General features: G+C 31.5%; 1 protein-coding gene and 1 long non-coding RNA gene across 6 annotated transcripts; one reads left to right on the top strand and one right to left on the bottom strand.

The window, feature by feature from the left end:
* Window positions 1–4,531: 4,531 nt before the first annotated feature.
* LOC107495558 (conserved oligomeric Golgi complex subunit 8) lies at window positions 4,532–10,188 on the bottom strand. 2 transcript variants are annotated; one of them, XM_016116702.3, is made up of 14 exons: window positions 10,102–10,188; window positions 9,324–9,791; window positions 9,004–9,156; window positions 8,258–8,406; window positions 8,070–8,147; window positions 7,838–7,931; window positions 7,662–7,736; window positions 7,236–7,532; window positions 6,862–6,929; window positions 6,725–6,779; window positions 6,429–6,567; window positions 5,485–5,669; window positions 4,938–5,290; window positions 4,532–4,759 (listed from the first exon to the last, which is right to left on the bottom strand). In XM_016116702.3, exons 2-13 carry the CDS (start codon window positions 9,456–9,458, stop codon window positions 4,952–4,954), a joined length of 1,767 nt encoding a protein of 588 aa, XP_015972188.1. In that variant the 5' UTR covers window positions 9,459–9,791; window positions 10,102–10,188; the 3' UTR covers window positions 4,532–4,759; window positions 4,938–4,951. The 2 variants fall into 2 exon arrangements, with proteins under 2 accessions (XP_015972188.1, XP_015972189.1); XM_016116703.3 differs by having other exon boundaries at window positions 4,532–5,290.
* Window positions 10,189–10,210: 22 nt separating this feature from the next.
* LOC127748323 (uncharacterized) lies at window positions 10,211–13,231 on the top strand. 4 transcript variants are annotated; one of them, XR_008010288.1, is made up of 6 exons: window positions 10,213–10,353; window positions 10,428–10,477; window positions 10,664–10,735; window positions 11,592–11,673; window positions 12,836–12,929; window positions 13,059–13,231. It is a non-coding gene; the product is annotated as an uncharacterized LOC127748323 (long non-coding RNA). The 4 variants fall into 4 exon arrangements; XR_008010287.1 differs by having other exon boundaries at window positions 10,211–10,353; window positions 10,446–10,477; window positions 12,836–13,231; XR_008010285.1 differs by having other exon boundaries at window positions 12,836–13,231.
* Window positions 13,232–18,045: the final 4,814 nt, after the last annotated feature.

Below are 18,045 nucleotides of genomic sequence, written 5' to 3'. Positions count from 1 at the left end.
ACACGCTTCAAAAACTCAAATAGGTTCAGACCAACTTTATATAGGTAATGGACAAGGTATAGCCATCTCTAAGTCAGGTTCATCTCTGTTACATGACTCTAAAACTGATCTCACATATAAATTGAATAATCTTTTGATAGTTCCTTAAATTTCACAGAATATTCTCAATGTTTCTAAATTTGCAGTTGACAATTCAATTTTCTTTAGTTTTGGCCTAATCACTACCTTGTTCATGATCAAGTTACCAAGAATTTTCTTCTACAAGGAATAACTAAAAATAGCATATATGTGTTTCCTCATTTATTTTGTTCTATGGCCAAAATGCACAAATTGCCATTTGATGACTCTAACTCTGTTTACTTAACACCTTTAGAATTGGTATATATTGATAATTGGGGACCAGCCCCATCTATTTCCAGAAATAGATACAAGTATTACATATGTTTTGTTGATACTTGCACTAAGTATACATGTATTTCCTTGTTTATTAATAAATATGAGAGTCTTGTTACATTTCAAAATTACAAAAAACTACTTGAAAATCAAACTGGATGTACAACAAAATCTATACAAATTGATCATAGTTCTGAGTTTTTATCAAATGCTTTTAGATCTTTTCTCTTGGATTGTGGCATTTCACATAACTAGCTTGTCCTTACACGTACTAACAGCAAGGTAGTGTTGAAAGAAAACACAAGAAGATCACAGAAATTGAATTATCTCCTTTGGCCATAGCTGGTTTACCTTTAAACTTTTGGGAAGATGCCTTTATTACTACTGTACATCTTATTAACAGATTACCAACTCCTCTCTTGAACAATTCTTCACCATTTGAGGTTTTGCATCATAAAGAACCAGATTATACTACTCTCAAGGTATTTGGTTGTGCTTGTTATCCATACCTCCAACCATATAAAAAGCATAAATTGGATTATAGATCTCAATTATGTTTATTTTTGGGTATGATAGTCAACATAGAGGGTATAAATGTTTATCTTCAATTGGTAGATTATATAGGTGTTAGGCATGTTCTCTTTGATGAAAGGAAATTTTCATATTCTATCATGTTCCCTACTAATCAGAATACTTCTCAAACAAAGGCTACTAACAATGATTTTGTCCAGGTCATAAATATTCCTTTTTAACACTAATTCTATTGATCACCCCCATATTACACAACCTCAACTCCCATCTTCTGACTCTCATATATTATCCTCATCCACACACATGACACAAGCCTCATCCTTAACATTAACACCTATAGTACACACTACATCAGAAACAATACCTATCAATTCTTCAAAATAGCAGCATATTACTCAAAATCTTCCTCATGGCCATATTCCTATTTCCAACATAGAAATTTAACTACCACTGTCACTACCTTCCCAAATTATACCAACTCAACCTCTTCCACTCCCACCCCTACCCCCTCCTCCAACTAATACACATAAAATAATTACTAGATCTAAATCAATTAAACCTATAAAATCTACACTAACTGTGATTACTAATGTTGATGATGATCCTGAATTTCTATATCATATACCTAAGAATGCTACTAAAGCTCTCAATCATCCCCACTGGGCTCATGCTATGGAACAAGAATACAAGGCTCTTTAAAGATGTCAAACTTGGACTCTTACAAGTCCACCACCTAATTCCACTATAATAGAAAGGAAGTGGGTGTTTGCACTCAAAAAGAACCCTCAAGGACAAATAATTAGATATAAGGCCAGATTGGTGGCAAAGGAATTTCACCAAAGGGAAGATTTTGATTTTGATCAAATATTTAGTCCTGTAGTTGAGCCACAAACTATTCAGATTGTTATCACTTTAGCTCTTAATAAGGGTTGGCAATTGAGACAATTTGATTTTGATAATGCATTTCTTAATGGTATTTTACATGAAATAGTTTTTATGGAGCAGCCACAGGGGTTTATTCAACAAGATTTCACACATGTTTGCGAGCTTAACAAGGCTATATATGGTCTTAAACAGACACCCAAGGCCTGGTTCCTAACTCTAGCTTTTACTCTCTCTCATTTTGGATTTAAAAATACTAAATCAGAGAAAAACTGCAACTTCTATTACTCTTCTTCTAGCATATGTAAATGATATTTTATTCACAGGAGATAATTCACATGAATTGCAGACTTTGATTCAATAGCTCAATACAATTTTTTCTCATAAAGATTTAGGAAAATTTAACTATTTTCTTGGACTGGAAGCTACATACCAAGGTGACAATTAGATTTTTCTTCATCAAAGGAAGTATATCAAGGATTTGTTAGATAAAACAAAGATGTCAACATCGAATACTGTACCAACTCCGATGGTTACATCTACAAAATTACATATTAATGATTCAGAACAGTTTGATGTAGGTCTATTGCGGGAGCTCTTCAATATCTTACTCTGACCAAACCAGATATCGCCTATTCAGTACACAAAATTTGTCAATTTATGCATTCTCCAACTGTCAATCAATAGAAAGTAATCAAGAGAATTTTGAGATACATTAAAGGTACAATGGATTAGGGGTTGTTATTTTCTAAAAACACTGGCTTGAGGTTACTTTCCTTTTCAGATGCAGATTGGGGAGCTGATGTTGATGATAGAAAGTCTATCACAGGGTATTGTGTCTATTTTGGATAAAATCTTATAGCTTGAAAAAGTAATAAACAACAAGCAGTCTCAAGGTCTAGCACGGAAGCAGAATATAGAGCCCTGGCAGCAGTTCAAGCTGAATTAGTATGGGTGCAGAATTTACTTTTTGAGCTAAATGTGACATTGAAGACCTCACTAGTCATCTACCGTGATAATCAAAAAGCTTGTCTCCTTGCAGCTAACCCAATTCTGCACAGCAAGTCTAAGTATTTTGAACTTGATCTGTACTTCATTAAGGTCATGTCAGCAGAGGCAAATTGTTTGTAACTAATATTTCAACTCAAGAACAAGTTGCTGATATACTGACGAAACCTCTTACATTGCCTCTCTGAGTGAAGTTTAAGTACAAACTTCGGGTTTACTCAAGTTTTCCCTTCAGTTTGAGGGGGAACGTAAAGAGAGAATGTCAAGAAAATAAAGAAGAGAATCAAGAATCAGTAAAAATTATGGAACGAACAACAAGCAAATAGGAGAGAGTTTCATTAGTTAGTGTTCTGTTTCAATAACAAAAAGTAGTTAGTCTTATAGCTATATATATAGAAGATCTATGGTGTAGTTAATGGATATAATTCATTCCTATCAATTCTAGTCATAAAATATTACTCAATCACTTCTTCTCTGCACTCATATCTCAGCAAGCCTAACATCTTGCTGCAGAATTCATCTTAGTTCTTTGCTGCATTAATCTAATCAACTCATATTGGGTAAACTTCACATATATATATATATATATATAGAGAGAGAGAGAGAGAGAGAGAGAGAGTTAAAAGCAAGGAGGAGTGAGGCAGTCTGCATGTCGACATGTGGAACTAGGCACAAATTAGACGGTTTGATTTGTATACTTAAATCAGACCATCCGATTACTCTCCCATCAAATTGGACTGTTCAATTTGTTTTTTCCTGACATTACAACAGCGTTAAGCACCATACTCTCCAATAATGAGGTGATACACCATTCTTTTACCCATTTCAAAATTAAAAAGTGTAAAACTTAGCCTGAGTGTTGTAATTTCTGAAAACAAGGAGTATGAGGAGGCAAGGGACGAAGAAGGGGAAGAAGAGAGTTCGGCCAATTGGCAAAGGGGTTCATATACACAGACAAATCGAACCAGCTAAATTGTCATTATCTATTTGAAATCTTTTTATATCCAGGTTTGAGTGTTTCCAAAATTAAAAGAAAAAACCTCAAATCATACCATTCATTTGAGTACTTCTAGATTTCAAAATTTTTTCCTTCCAAGCAAATCGGATTGTCTGATTTGTTTGTATTTCCTAGGACAAAAAAATCAGACCATCAGATTTCTCTTCTATGTTTAAAGACTTAATCGCCACATTATAGGATAACACACTCCGCTTCCATATCAACGCATAACATACCTTCACTTTTCATTTGAAGTTAATAGTTGAGAACAGTTAGATGATAATTTATTAGTCAAACATATCAAATCATAACGATATGATTCTCAACTATCAACTTCATATAAAGATAATTGCATATAAGTTTTCACCATATAAAAAATTAGCCACCATATATTTTTGTATATTTATATATATTATTTTACAAATATTTAATATATATTTTATATTTCATTATATATTTTATACTGCTAACATAAATATCTGTTTTTTTTAAGACATAATATGTACATAGTTTTTTGTTGCCGGTGCACGGTTGGTTTAGGATAATGCTTCAACAAAAATAGTATAATTCAGTAGTGTTGTTTTTCGCTGTTGTGTGGAGGATTTGAAGAGGAAATAATGCACTTATATCTGATAAAACTTAAAAGATTAACTCTTTTGCACAAGCATGGCTAGTAAATAAGAGGATTGAGAGGGAGTTGCGAAGTAGTGGGATTAGAAATAGGATACAATTATGTGCTTATTATGAGCATAGGACTTTGAGGTACACTATTAGAGTATGTCAATTTGTGTTGGTGGATTGGGTGAATACCTCTTCCATTTGCATGGCAGAATTTTTGGCACTGGAAATAGTATTACATCTGTTCCTTGAGGAGCTTGGAGACCCATCGGGAAGAGTGTCTTTCATGGTCAGGGATTTCAATGTTATTAAGGGTAGGAAAGCAACACTCTGCAATATAAGCAACAAGCTCTGTCAAAATTCTCTTCTTTCTTAGGACAAATGCTTTCTATGGACTAGAAGATTATGTAAATTTGACGAAATTCGACAATATAATTACAGCTAGCGACATCCTTTCTTGAAGATACAAAAGAATAATAAAATGCAGACAAGGGAAGAACAGAAATACATTTATATCCATCACTAAGATGTCACACTCTCATTCATGGGCTTTTCAGTATTGGTGTGTTCTTGTTCTGTCTCTGGAACAGGGACTTTGTCCAACACCACCTCATCAGCATTGATGGCTTCGGATTCTTTGGCGGTAGTGGTTTCTCCATTCTCTGCTGCTGCCGGAACATCGCCATTCTCATCTGCACCCTTTGCTTTGCCATGGTTCACTGGTTTTGGGAGCTCTCTTGCAGCAGAGGATGTCTCTAATAGGCGGCTGATTCCGTCATACAAGTTCTTAGCATCCATAATAATTGTTGCTCCACCGGGGTAACAACGTCCAAAACATGTTGCAGAATGAGGATAAGCAACCTATACATCAAAATAAATATTTCAAGGAATCAAGAACATATATTTACAGTAATTTATTGAAAGAGCATCAGAGCAGATTAGCAGCTCAAATTATAAACAATAATTTTGTATGTACTCCACTCAATGGGACAAAAGTTAGTTAATTTGTTATTATTTTTATAGTATCAGTCTCATGGATGTAAATCATAAAGCACCTCAATAAATGCCCGGCAGAGTGAGAGGAAAAGTCCTGATTCGTTCGCTCTGAGCACTCGAGTTGTATTGTACAGCAACAATGAATCAGAAACAGCTCGTAATCCCTTAATCAATTCTTGGGCAAGGACATGTTTTAGACTTATTGGGGCACATGGACGCAGCTCATTCATTGCTGCAGATACACCTGCAGCCACCAAAGAGATAGCAGTGCAAATGAATCCAAGGATAAATGAGACTGACTAGGGGAGGAGGACTAAGTGATGAAGCACAATAGCACATATAACATCATCCCATCATAAGATTAACGGCACACATTTAATAAACTTGCTACAAACATCACATATCAACCATGAATATTTCCATTATGCATTGCCGTTTATATTTTTTATCTGATCCAGAAGTTTATAGACACATTCACACACACACAAAGTGATAGAGTGTACGTGGTATCAATCAACAATTGACTATATTGTAAAACAGAAATTACACCATTCAATAACTTCTGGTAGAAATTGGTTTTGATTAAACCCAACTACTGTGTCAATTGTTGATGAGAAATTGCAAATTTTTGAAAATTAAACAGTCAGTATGAAATTAGCATTTTAGTGGAATATCACAAATGTCAAATTTTATCAGCAGTATACATGCCTTAATTTATTCAGTTGATTTTGTGACGATCCATTCTGCAAGAAGTTATTCATTGGGGTAAAGTTGGTCAAATTGAACTGGAATAAAGATGATTGGCTTTACAAGAGTGTAGAGTATTTTCACACTAGTAATAAGAAAGGTTGATTTACACTTTTTGAACCCGTTAGAACTCTTCATCCTATACTCTTATTCAAATGAGGCAGTTGATATGAACTTGCAACATGAATTTTAGATATAGGCAGATGATGAAGCGTCAGCAATTTCCAATTTAGCAAGAAACAATAACTTAACTTACCATTAATAAAAACAGCAAGAGGTGGATGCTCCATCAAATAAGATGGTGGAGTGACATCCTCCTGACTTTCTTCACCAACAGTATTTGCAGGGAAGCCAACAGCTGGGAGCGGAACCCACCGATGCGAATCCAAGACCAACTGAAAACAAATCAAATACTTGATTGATCATGACTTGAAATTGGGCTACTTACTGAGAATAATATGGAGGCCATTGGTTCATTTGAATTAATGAAAAATGGAAAATACATAATTTAGTTTACACACATGCAAAACAGTTTAACTGCAGTGAACTTACCTGAAAGTTCTCTACTGCGGTACTCATATTCTTTGAGAATAAGTTAAGAACAGCCCTGTAGAGAAACCAAAGTGTATTATGATGTGCTTTGAGTATGACTTAACCTAGAGAAGATCATTAAAAGAACTATGTATTACTCTTCAAAGAGTGATGGGAGCAAGCCTCGAAAATCTAGTCCAACCCATCCAAGTCCCATAGCACAGTACTGTGAGAAAAGCAATAAGACAATGTAATGTTAATGTAACTTCTGCATGGAGCAAAAGTTAAAATATATATATGTATAAACATCATCATCATACTAAGCAGGAATATCACAGAGGGGGCAATAATAAATATTTTTATCTCTTTTTTTTTAAGTCTAATGTTTGTGTTTGTATGTGTATGTGTGTGCGTGTGCATGTTCACGCTGCAGGGGGTGTTGGGGCGGGGGGAATCTGGTCCTAAGTCTACAGAAATACCAATTCATTCCGATTTCAACATCAAGTAGAAAATGATGGAAGAAGAAGCTCACCATGCACTGATCCAAAATATTTGAGAGAGATCCACCTTCAGTTATTTTTGGAAGCATAACTTTCAAAGTTTGAAGATGTGATGTAATTTGATGCATTGACCAACTAAAAAGAAGCCCACCATCATAATTTTCCTCACTTCCTGAAGTATCATCAGCAAATATTGCTCGATATTGATTAACAACGTCAAAAAGATGCATTCTGTGACAGTTAATCATCCCTTTTAGGTACTCATATGGATTGCTCTGGTCCAAATCCTCAAGTATACCAGTAAGCCAAGCTTCACGGCATCTTAAGAACTAACATCAAATAACTGTCTGAGTTAAAAAGAAGCAGGAAGATGGTAATTTAAAATAGTATTGGAAATTAAATACAAAAGACAAAGGCAGAAGAATATTGTATGAAAAATAAAGTGCATGAAGTCTCACCAGCAAGCGCATTCCATACTCACTAAATACTCCTATTCGCCGTAAATATCCAATAATGCGGAGGCATTCGGGTAACTAGCAAAGGTAACATTAGTAAGAAACTAAAAGTCTAAACATTTTTCCAGATGAATCAAGCAGCATTTGTACATGCATTAAATAAAATCATGGGCAGGAACCTGAATATTTGAGCGAAGTTTCTGAAGAAGCTGAGAAAGTAGTGATTGGGTAGTTAACCTAACTTCTGCAGCTAATGCTTGAATAACTGGCAATCTCTCCAGAAGAAAAATAAAAATTATAACAAGAAGCTATAAGCATTTCAAAAAAGGAACAAAGAAAATAAGACATTTCCTTAAAATCCAAAAGCAAAACTACATGCTTAACAAATATGGAAGGTACATATAAACTTACTTGGGATGCATGGTTGAAAGTTTACCAACAAATGCTTCCAAATCTAGTGCCTCATCATAATTTCCATTTCGTACACAACTGGACAAACATAGAAATTTATAAGACTTGGTTGTCATCACAAAGGATGTGTTTTCATGCACCATGCAAAACATTAACATGACAATGGAGAATGTATCATTTCATCATACGTGTCCATAAGTTGGGGAATTTCAAGCAAGTCTAACAAAGTGCTATGATTGGCTAGCATTGTTTGGTTCATCTTCCTCTTTTCCAGAATCTGTTCTGCAGATTCTATGAACTCAGTGCATCCAGATGTCAGCTTTGGGATTTCATTTATCTGTAACAAAGGAGGTTGATGTGAAAAACGACACGTGTGTTTTTTATTGTATACAAGAAGAAATCAATCAAAATTACAAGGGCATAACATGGCAATTGCTTTTCTATAATCATAACATTCTATTTGAAAAAAATTATTCCGCAGTTCCAGAACTTAGTTTTCTATACAATCCAGTAGCGTCAACTGATCCATGTGGTCAGCCCACCCAGTGGGGTGTAACATTCAAGAAACCAAACACATACCCCTATGTAGCCTGCAACATTGGCCAAGATGCATCTAAAGTTCTATTCCCTTCCCGAAATTGGAAAAGTCATCACAACAATCAGATATGTGTCAATCGGCTCATGAAGAAATATTATATCAAATTGGATGAAATTAATCTTATACTTGCCAACTGCATTAGGACTTTATCACTCCTAAACAAATTCTCAACTCAACGCACAAAAAAGCATAACTACGCTTGCAATACTAAGGAAATTAGCTAATGCTTACAATTTAAGCTTAATTGATATCAAAACTGACATTTGAAAAATCTGAACAATACATAACACACAATAAGAAAAATATAAACCAAATTATTTTAAAAATAAAAATTACCATGGCTTCAAGATGCTTGTCAATAAAGGTGACTTCCTCGCGAATCGCTATCAATGCATCCGCGGCGGAAATGAACGACCGGTAATTCGTTACGGCTACCTCCTGCATTTGCCGCCGGATCCGCTCCGCGTCAACGCGAAGCAGCTCCGGTTCCTAAAAAAAACATCCATCACAACAATTAACACTTCTTTTTCGCATAATCACCAACACTACATTCTGGAATAGTACGAAAAAAGAAAAGGCTTAACGCCAAGTAATCTGTTACATTTAATTAGATAATTCAACAAACTCTAACTGTGAGAAAGAAAGTGAAATGAAACCTTGTGGAGGCGATCGAGGGTGAAGGAGAGGAGTTCGGAGACGTAAGGTTGCTGCGAGTCGGAGGCCAAGGGGAGCAGCGCTGCCATCGGAGAAGACGACGTCGTTTCCTCTGCGCTATGAGACTGATGCTCCATTATTTTGGAGCTCTTAAATTGAGATTCGAATAACCAGTTGGGGGATCCGGAGTGAGGTTGGGTTGGGGGTTCGTTGTTGAAGAGTGAAGATGACGGTGCAGGTGGTGGTGGGAATCGCAATGGTTTGTTGCTGTGGTTAGGATCTGGATCCACTGAAGCAAAATTCCTCAAGAGAATGAATGCTATGGAGTTTGGAGTTGGTTTTAAGCTGGACCACTTTTTCCAGAGACCATTGATGGTCCCTTGAAATTTCACTGTTGATCGTTGTTGTGCTCCCGTTTGGCCGTTTACTTGTTTATTCTAGTATTTCTAATAGGAATCTATCTATACATACTAAAAAAAAAAAGTAAAATGTCAACATAAGTTCCCTGAGAGAGAGTAATAGAAACTTCAAAGCATATAAAATTGCGAAGGAAATTTTGGCTATGAGCTGCTTCTTTCTCTTTTTGGGGTTAGAATTCAAATTTCAATCACAAAATTTGAATAACCATTCCAAATCAGAACTAAGTGAATAAATTTAAACTTAGGGTTTTATATTTCAATTCTTCTATGTTCTATCCTTGATTTTCTGTCTCTCTCTTCTCTTCTTTCTTTCTACTTGGGCGCTCTCTCTCTCTCTAACAAGAAAAAAGAAGGAGCTCACCATTGATGGAAACAGTAACTGGCATAGAATACGACGACAGAGGCTCCGACTCTGTTTCTGGCGAGTAGCAAAGATGAAGAATAATAAATTAGAGGTGGCGGTGGCTGTTGATGCAGCTGCAAGGAGAAAGAATAGTGGCACGGTGAGTGGTGTTACTACCGTCAGAGAAGAAGGAGCAGTTGGCAACAAGTTGACGACTTCAGTCAAAAGAATGGAGAGCTCCGAGATCCTGTCGTTGGTGGTGTGGCAGAGGTAAATTTTCTTCTTTAAAAGCAGAATTTTATTTTCTTTTTTCTTTTGAAAAAAATTACAGAAAATGCCATTAGGGTTCGGGATGCAAGCAGAGGATATGCCGGAGCTCCGGTGCAATGTTTAGGTAAGCGTTCCGACAATGTATTTTTGTGGTGTGGTATTATTAGTATTTTAGTTTGCTCTGTCCCCTGTTAGCAAAATCTTCTAACTAATAAATATGATGGAACATATTCTTCTTCCTTTTTTTAACATTTTTATTAGAATTTTTATATAAGTAATTTGAAAAGTTGATTCCTTTTTTAAGGAACAGCTTTCCTGACAAAGCTCAAGGTGTGAAACTTGCTGGCAAGGTGCTCTGGCTGAAGCTGCGCCTGCCAAAACGGTATGAGTGATGCGTCTGCCTTAATTGCTATTTTTTTTACCTTTCTTTTATTTATATTATATCATTTTTGTCTCTTCTTTAATTTGTTCAGTTTAATTTTTGGATGGCAAACATTAATATTTAACTAAGTTCATATGTATTTAACTAATTTTGTTCTTCCTTTTCCTTCCGTAACTTTTGTATATTTGGTTTTGAGTTTCCTTCCATGTATAAATATTGAAAACTCAATGGCACACAGATAATGCAAATGGTTAAAGTCATGTATTCCATCCAGTATTTTGTGAATATGCAGCAATAATACTAATAATAGTTCATAAATTATCTTCTTTAATTTACCTTTTCTTCTGCCATACATGAATAATGAATGTACCTTTCCAATTTTTAGTTTGCATTGCAATTTCTATGAACTCAGTATATACCACTGCTACGTTCTATGTTATGGTTTGTCGACAATTTTTTAATCATTGAACCATGTTCTTGAAACAAATTTTTTATTCAATTGCATCTTTCTTGTGTGCCCTCGATATGATGAACTTGGATATAGCTGCTCGTTTGTGGTTTAGAAGTGCAGAGAAGAAGGCAGAGATAATAAGAGATGTATTCATACTAATTTTGTGCTATTGCTAAAAGTTTTTAATTCCTCTCTCTTGCCTTTTGTGTTGTTCCTCCCCCTCTGATTTGAACTTATATGTGTATTCAATTTTCATGATTTTATTTTCAGCTTCGATAATATTGCTTAATCTGTTCACCGTTCAATTTGCATCATTATATTGATCCTTGGAGATGATGTAGTTGTTGTGCTACTAATAATCTCATTTTTAATTATTATATTATTTGTGCTATGTTATTGTTTCAGAAATCGCATAAGAGGTTAGTCAGAAAAAGCAACAAGCCCCGAGTGAGGCTAATCAAGTGGCATCCTTCGTTGAATTGGTTAGGTAAACATCTTTTGGATAAAATATTGAACATGATGTATTTTGTTTTTATTATCAAATATCAGAGATGTGTTATTCTCTATTCTCTATGACTTGGTGTTTCGGTCTGATAATCACTTAGTACACAATTATTAGCATAATTTCATAATGATATATATGCGATGGAGGGGAGAAGAGAATAGATATAGATTACACACTAAGAATCACAGTTTTTGGGTATATATAGATGGATGATCATATTAGTTAAAGAATAGATTCATGGACCGAATTCTTTTAATGTATACAAATGATTTTTAGGAAGATTGTATAGTGGTAAATAAATCATTCGGGTCATTATATGCTTTTAGGATCCTTGAAACTTTATACTAAAGATATTTAAGTACAGATTATATATTAATTATTAAAATGATTTCTTTTAAAAGCCATGGCTCGACCATCTGATCTTATTTTATAAGATTTGATGCTGCTATAGTTTGGGTAAAGGATGTATGATATGGAAATTAAATTATATTCATGTCTCGATCATAATGCTTTGTTAGAGCTTGATCCTGTGACTTTTGGCTCATAATAGAGACCTGTTTAAGATTAGGAAAGGAATATTTGGATACTCACATCTATATGTGTTTTTGACTTATATGTGATTTGAAGTTGGCTTAATTACTTTTGATATAACGCATATTGGTGTAAAGCTGAACCCAGAAGAGAAAAAGTAAATGAATGATATTTTCATATGTAGAATATTCAATTCATCATCATGAATAAGTTTCTGCTTCAAACTGCAAATGCTTCCAATTTTATCTTAGGGACCGTATATGGTTAATGGTTTAGTTGCCAATAGCACCATTGCCACTTATATGTTGTCTCACTTTGAATTTCAACATGTATTCATGTAGCACTGATGGTTGTTTTAATCGATAAACATGTTAGTCTCTTCCTAAAAATATTGTTTTTCATTCTACGTCTCAAATTGACTTGCCTAAGGATTATTTCTTGTGAAGTTATGAAGATGTAATGTTCATAACTTTGAATTTGTAAGATATTGTACCTTTTTTGTTTTGTTCAATTGTGTTCATGTCTTGAGTCTCATCTTTTTATATAGTACTATTTGTTCCAATCATCTCATTCCCCAAGGCATTATTGTTTTTTTATTGGAATCATGGTGCAGGTTCCTCCTATAACTGATAGATGCAATTGAGAATGAATCAGATTAAAGCTTCCTAAAGTACTCTTGAGAAAACACAAGAAGTTTGAAGGAGATGGTTGTGCTTTTAAGATATATCTCTTAGTTTTAATATTACTGTTTTTCAATAGATTCCAAATTCAGATTGTAAATCAATGTAGAATAATTATTATTGATTTTATTTTATTACTTTGATTTTACTTTGTAGGTTTATGACATTTGTGCAGACGAAAGTGATCGGAAGTATAAATAGTTGTTAGAGTGCACACGTATAAATAGTTGGGTAAAAGACTTACTTCAATAGTTTATGGTGTTTAAGTGTCCAGCTATGATGTCTATTCTTACAAGTTGGAATCAAAGTTGTTATTGATTCTTAACTAAGACTTAAATATCTCTTGAATATATATTAGATATAGGTGTGCATATATAAGATTTGATGTACTAATATTGTTTTAATTAGTTCTATTGATTGTAGAATTATTATCTCGATTTTCTAATCTGATTTTATAATATTTTTAATCAAAATACAGAAGTCATTTGTCCAAGTTTTAGGTTATTGTGACCAAAATGACATACCTTCTTCATATCATAGGAGTAGAAAATTACTATGGTATCGAGAATGTATTTTTTTTTACAACTGACTTGATATCTAAATTCTGTTGTAGGTCTTTTATTTAGTCAATGTCTTTGTTTTTTGCTTGAATTTGTATTTCTATTCTGATTTAGTTTTTTGTTGTTGCTTTTGGTTTCTTTTCATTGTTTTTCTGCCTCTTATTCTTTATTCCTGTTTGACTATCATGTAGAAAAAGAAACTATTAGTATTTAGTATTGTCTTTTTTTTTTTTTTGATTTGTCATTTTCAGTTGTACTTTTGGGAGTTTTTGAATTTCTAATTTGTGATTTGAGTTTTGAAATGATATTATTTTAAGGAATAGGACAGATAGAAAAGACAAGATAATCATCTGTTATATTTATTTCATTTTCACTAATTGGATCTAATATTAAAATATATTTATGTGTTCTAGATATGCATTTACCATCAAGGTTTTAGGGTTTATGGTTTTAGTTTCTGAAAAATAGAGAATGAAACCGTCTTATACACTATATAATGAATTTATATGTATTAGGATTTTTTCAAGTTAATAGTAACCACTATTAGTATTAACAGATAAATACAAACAAATTTTTAGAATGGATCAATATTTGGCCCCCACGTAAAATAACAAGATTCACTCTACAATTAATTTTTATACATTAAGATTTTTTTAAGTTAAAAGTAACAACTATTAGTATTAACAGCGCGTTGGCTTTTACACTAGTTTCTTTTATAAAGAATAGAATTGAACGAAGAATATTGAACATTTGTGCTTAATTTAAAGGGGGAAGAATATGTATATTGTACATGATAATTTTTTTAGATTTTTTTTATTCTAAAAGCAATAGTCTTCATTTTTTATCAAAATCTTTTTATTTATCACTAGTGGCTCAATAGGTACTGTCGTGTCTGTTTAACCGCTTTTCAATTGAGTTAAAAAAATATTTTTATATTTTTATTTTTAAATTATAAATTTAATATCCATAATTAAAAAATAAATTATAAAAAAATAAAATATTTTAAATATTTAATATATGTAAAAAACGTTGCCGCTCATATGAAAATTGAAGCGATTACTGAACATTGGTTCGAAGAAGAAGTTAAAGGAAATGATCAGAGTGGTGGATAATGTGATCATGGAGATGTTAAGATCATGTAAATTCATGGGATCTTTCAAAGAAGACAACTAGTTGAAAGACATAGGCATTAGTTTCCTGAGTATGAATTGATTGAGAACAAGTTGAGGAATTTTTTTCTTGTAAACATTAAATTTAGAGTGTGCATTATGTAGTTTGAAGTTACACTGTTAGACTGTTAGTGTTATGCGAGATATGATAGAAATTGGGAGAGAACATTGTTGTTTTTAAATAGAGGAAATCAGGGACCATTTTGTCCCTTACTAGAGTTGTCAAAGACTATTTTGTCCCTTATTAGAGTTGTCAGGACCTAAGTAACCGACGGAATTAATTGTTAAAGACCAATTGAGTAATTAATTTTAGTTGGAGACTAAGTGTGTGTTTGGATTACAGTTTGCAAACGGGAGTTTGCATAAAATTGATTTTGTAAACTTGATTTTGGTCAAAAGTAGGTTTGTGTTAAAGTGATTTATGTTTGGTAATTTTTGTATCAAAATGAATTATAGTAAAATAAATGTTGTTTGGCTTATACCATTCAAAATCACTTTTAGATAAAAAATTTCTAAAATAGACATCAACTTAGATTTTTTTTTTATATTATCCTATTGTTTTAATTTAGATATTTAAATAGATTTTATTAGTTAATTTTATAATAAAATTAATATTTACTTACTAAAATAAAAATAACATATAAAAATAGACAAAATATTTTTTTAAATAAAAATAAAAATTATATATTTTAGATATATATATATAAAAGAATATTTAATCAAATATGTTACATTTTTAAGTATTAAATGTTACTTTAGTATTTTTTTACATCGTACTCTTATTCTAGTACTCTCAATAATCTTATTCTTAATATTAATTTGAAATCCAACGTTTATGATTTTATTATTATATATGATTAATTTTTTATTTAATTTATCTTTTTTAATGGAATCATAATCTATATTATAAAAAATTACACTAAAATATAGTATAGGAGAATTACAATTATAAAAGATAGTACTGAAAATAATAAAAAAAATTAAGTAATTGAAACAAATCTAAAATTTCTTAATGATCTTTTTATATAATATATTTTTAGTATTCTTTTTTTAGTATGTTATAATTTTTTACTATTATTATTATTTACAGTTAATTTTTTTATTTAATTTACTTTACCTAATAGAATTAATAAATCATATTATAAAAAGATAATAACAAACATAATACATAAAAATCACGATTATAAAAGTGTATAATGTCAAACAAATAGTTAAAAAAATAAAAATAATAAATAATAGAAAATTAGAGCTCATATAAATAGAAATAACAAGAATTTTATAAATAATACAATAACATATACAAAGGATAAAGTTGGTAAAAAGTAAATAAAAGGTTAGTATCTATGGTTAAAAACTCGTTAAGAAAACGCAGAAGCTAAAAATAGTTGCTTCTTGTAAACGCTGGTTTTGGCAGCAGAATCACTTCTGCGTTCATGAGAAAAAAATTTGCCAAACCAAAAGTTGAAACTTTCAAAAAAATTTAAACGTGCTTCTTCCCTTCCAACGGGTTTCCCAAACACACCCTTCGTTATCTTAGGTTGTGTTTGTTTCTGTTGATAGGTCACAGAGACATAAACAATAAATATGTAAGGACATGTTTGGATAGAGAGACATGGACACCAGATACAATGTTTCTAAAACATTTTTATTTCATTTTTGGATAGACACTGAGATAAGAAGGTGGACACAGAATTTTTAATAAAAACTTTTTCTTTTTTGTTTATAGTTATTATTTATTATTCTTCTATTATCTTTTTTTATTATCTTGTGAAAAATCTTATTCATTTTATTAGATAAATCTATTTTAATAATTTTATATAATATTTTAATTTTATTTATATTTATCTAAATATAATATTAGATATTATATTAATATCTTATTTATTGTATTTAAATACAATATATAAAAAATAATTTTTAATATCTCTATTTCAATATCTTTATCTTAGTGTCGTATTCTGTCTACGAAAATAAACACAGCCTTAGATATTGAAAATAACCAAACATCCTCAAAGCACAAAGCAATCCTTTATAATTGAGGATTTGAGGAAAGATGGAGGAACATCTCTTTATAATTCCTTACGAAACCTAATAATTGGCCAATTGATAACATATCCATTGTATAACATAATAATCGGAGTACTCTAATAATTGTTTAAAGGATTTAGAATCGAATTTGATAGTCAAACTAATTTAACGTGCATAATCTCTTGTCTTCTTATTTTTCTTTTAAAATTAGACATTTAAATATATTACACCAAATTTCATCCAAAATAACAAAAGATTTGTAATAAGATTATTTAGTGTACGTAAATGAGTTATAGTTCAAATGGCATAGTCTTTCCATACTCAATTAAAAAATTACATGTTTGAATCTTCTATCTTTAGTATAAAAAAAAAGATTATTTAATGTACGAAAATTTTATTATTTTTTTTCTTTTTACGAAAAAATTTTATTTTTTTTATTTTTTTTATTGTATTCCCAATTCAGTATGTTAAGAATTAATCTACTATTGCGATATTGTTGCGATACTTAATTCTGTTTAAGAATTTGTCATTAACTTGAAAATTATTATATACATAAAAAGAAATTCAAATTTCTAATATTTACTTAAGTAAATTAATAAATTAATTATTGGACTAAGTGCTTATTTGGGCGTCATTATTTTGATAAAAAAATATCTTTTTTCAATAAAAAAGATCTTTTTTATTTTTTTAGGGTGTTTGGTAAATTTCTAATAATAAAAGTAAAAACACTAGGAAAATAAAAAAATATCTTTTTTGAGAAGCTGTAATTTACATCTTTTTTTAAAAGATCTTTTTTCTTTAAAAAAAAAGATGTTTTTCATGTACTAAATAAATAAAAAAGTACTTTTATATTATTATACCTAAACATAATTGATAGATAAAAAAATCTTTTTGTATAAGATACCCAAACATAAAATTACTTTTGCTTTTTCATAAAATCTTTTAAAAACAGATAACTAAAAAAATATTTTTTTAGAAGCTCATCCAAATAAGCCCTAATATATCTGTGATCCGGAACCTTAAGAATCCGCATTGGGAGGCATAAGGAGGTATCCACAAGGCCATGAAGTGCAAAATCAGAGGCGATTGATAATTATCTTCAAAAACACTCAAGTTTAATAAAATTCAGAATAACACGACAAATTAACCGATTCTTATTGTTTGTGCAAAATTAATTTACGCAGACTGATTTAACAAAACAACTATTAGAATTATACTCTTAAGATTGAAGATTTATCCTATGTTAAGAAAATTACTATTTATTCACATTTTAACAATTAGGATAATAATGCTACATAATTAAAACAAATTAAAGAACCCTACGGAACACAAAAAAAAGGTTCCTTGAAATTTTAGTGGTGGGAATATAGCATGGTGAAGATGAAC

Source organism: Arachis duranensis, chromosome 6 (assembly GCF_000817695.3).
Source record: "Arachis duranensis cultivar V14167 chromosome 6, aradu.V14167.gnm2.J7QH, whole genome shotgun sequence".
Classification (NCBI taxonomy): domain Eukaryota; kingdom Viridiplantae; phylum Streptophyta; class Magnoliopsida; order Fabales; family Fabaceae; genus Arachis; species Arachis duranensis.
This window is presented reverse-complemented; position numbering and strand designations above follow the sequence as displayed.

Excerpts from the sequence above, each read along its gene's own strand:
- LOC107495558 (XM_016116703.3), bottom strand. The coding sequence starts at position 9,458 with ATGGAGCATCAGTCTCATAGCGCAGAGGAAACGACGTCGTCTTCTCCG. Across the intron at positions 9,157-9,323 it reads CCCTCGATCGCCTCCACAAG|GAACCGGAGCTGCTTCGCGT; the intron begins GTTTCATTTCAC and ends TGTTTTTTTTAG. Across the intron at positions 5,670-6,428 it reads TCTTGCTGTTTTTATTAATG|GTGTATCTGCAGCAATGAAT; the intron begins GTAAGTTAAGTT and ends TGGTGGCTGCAG.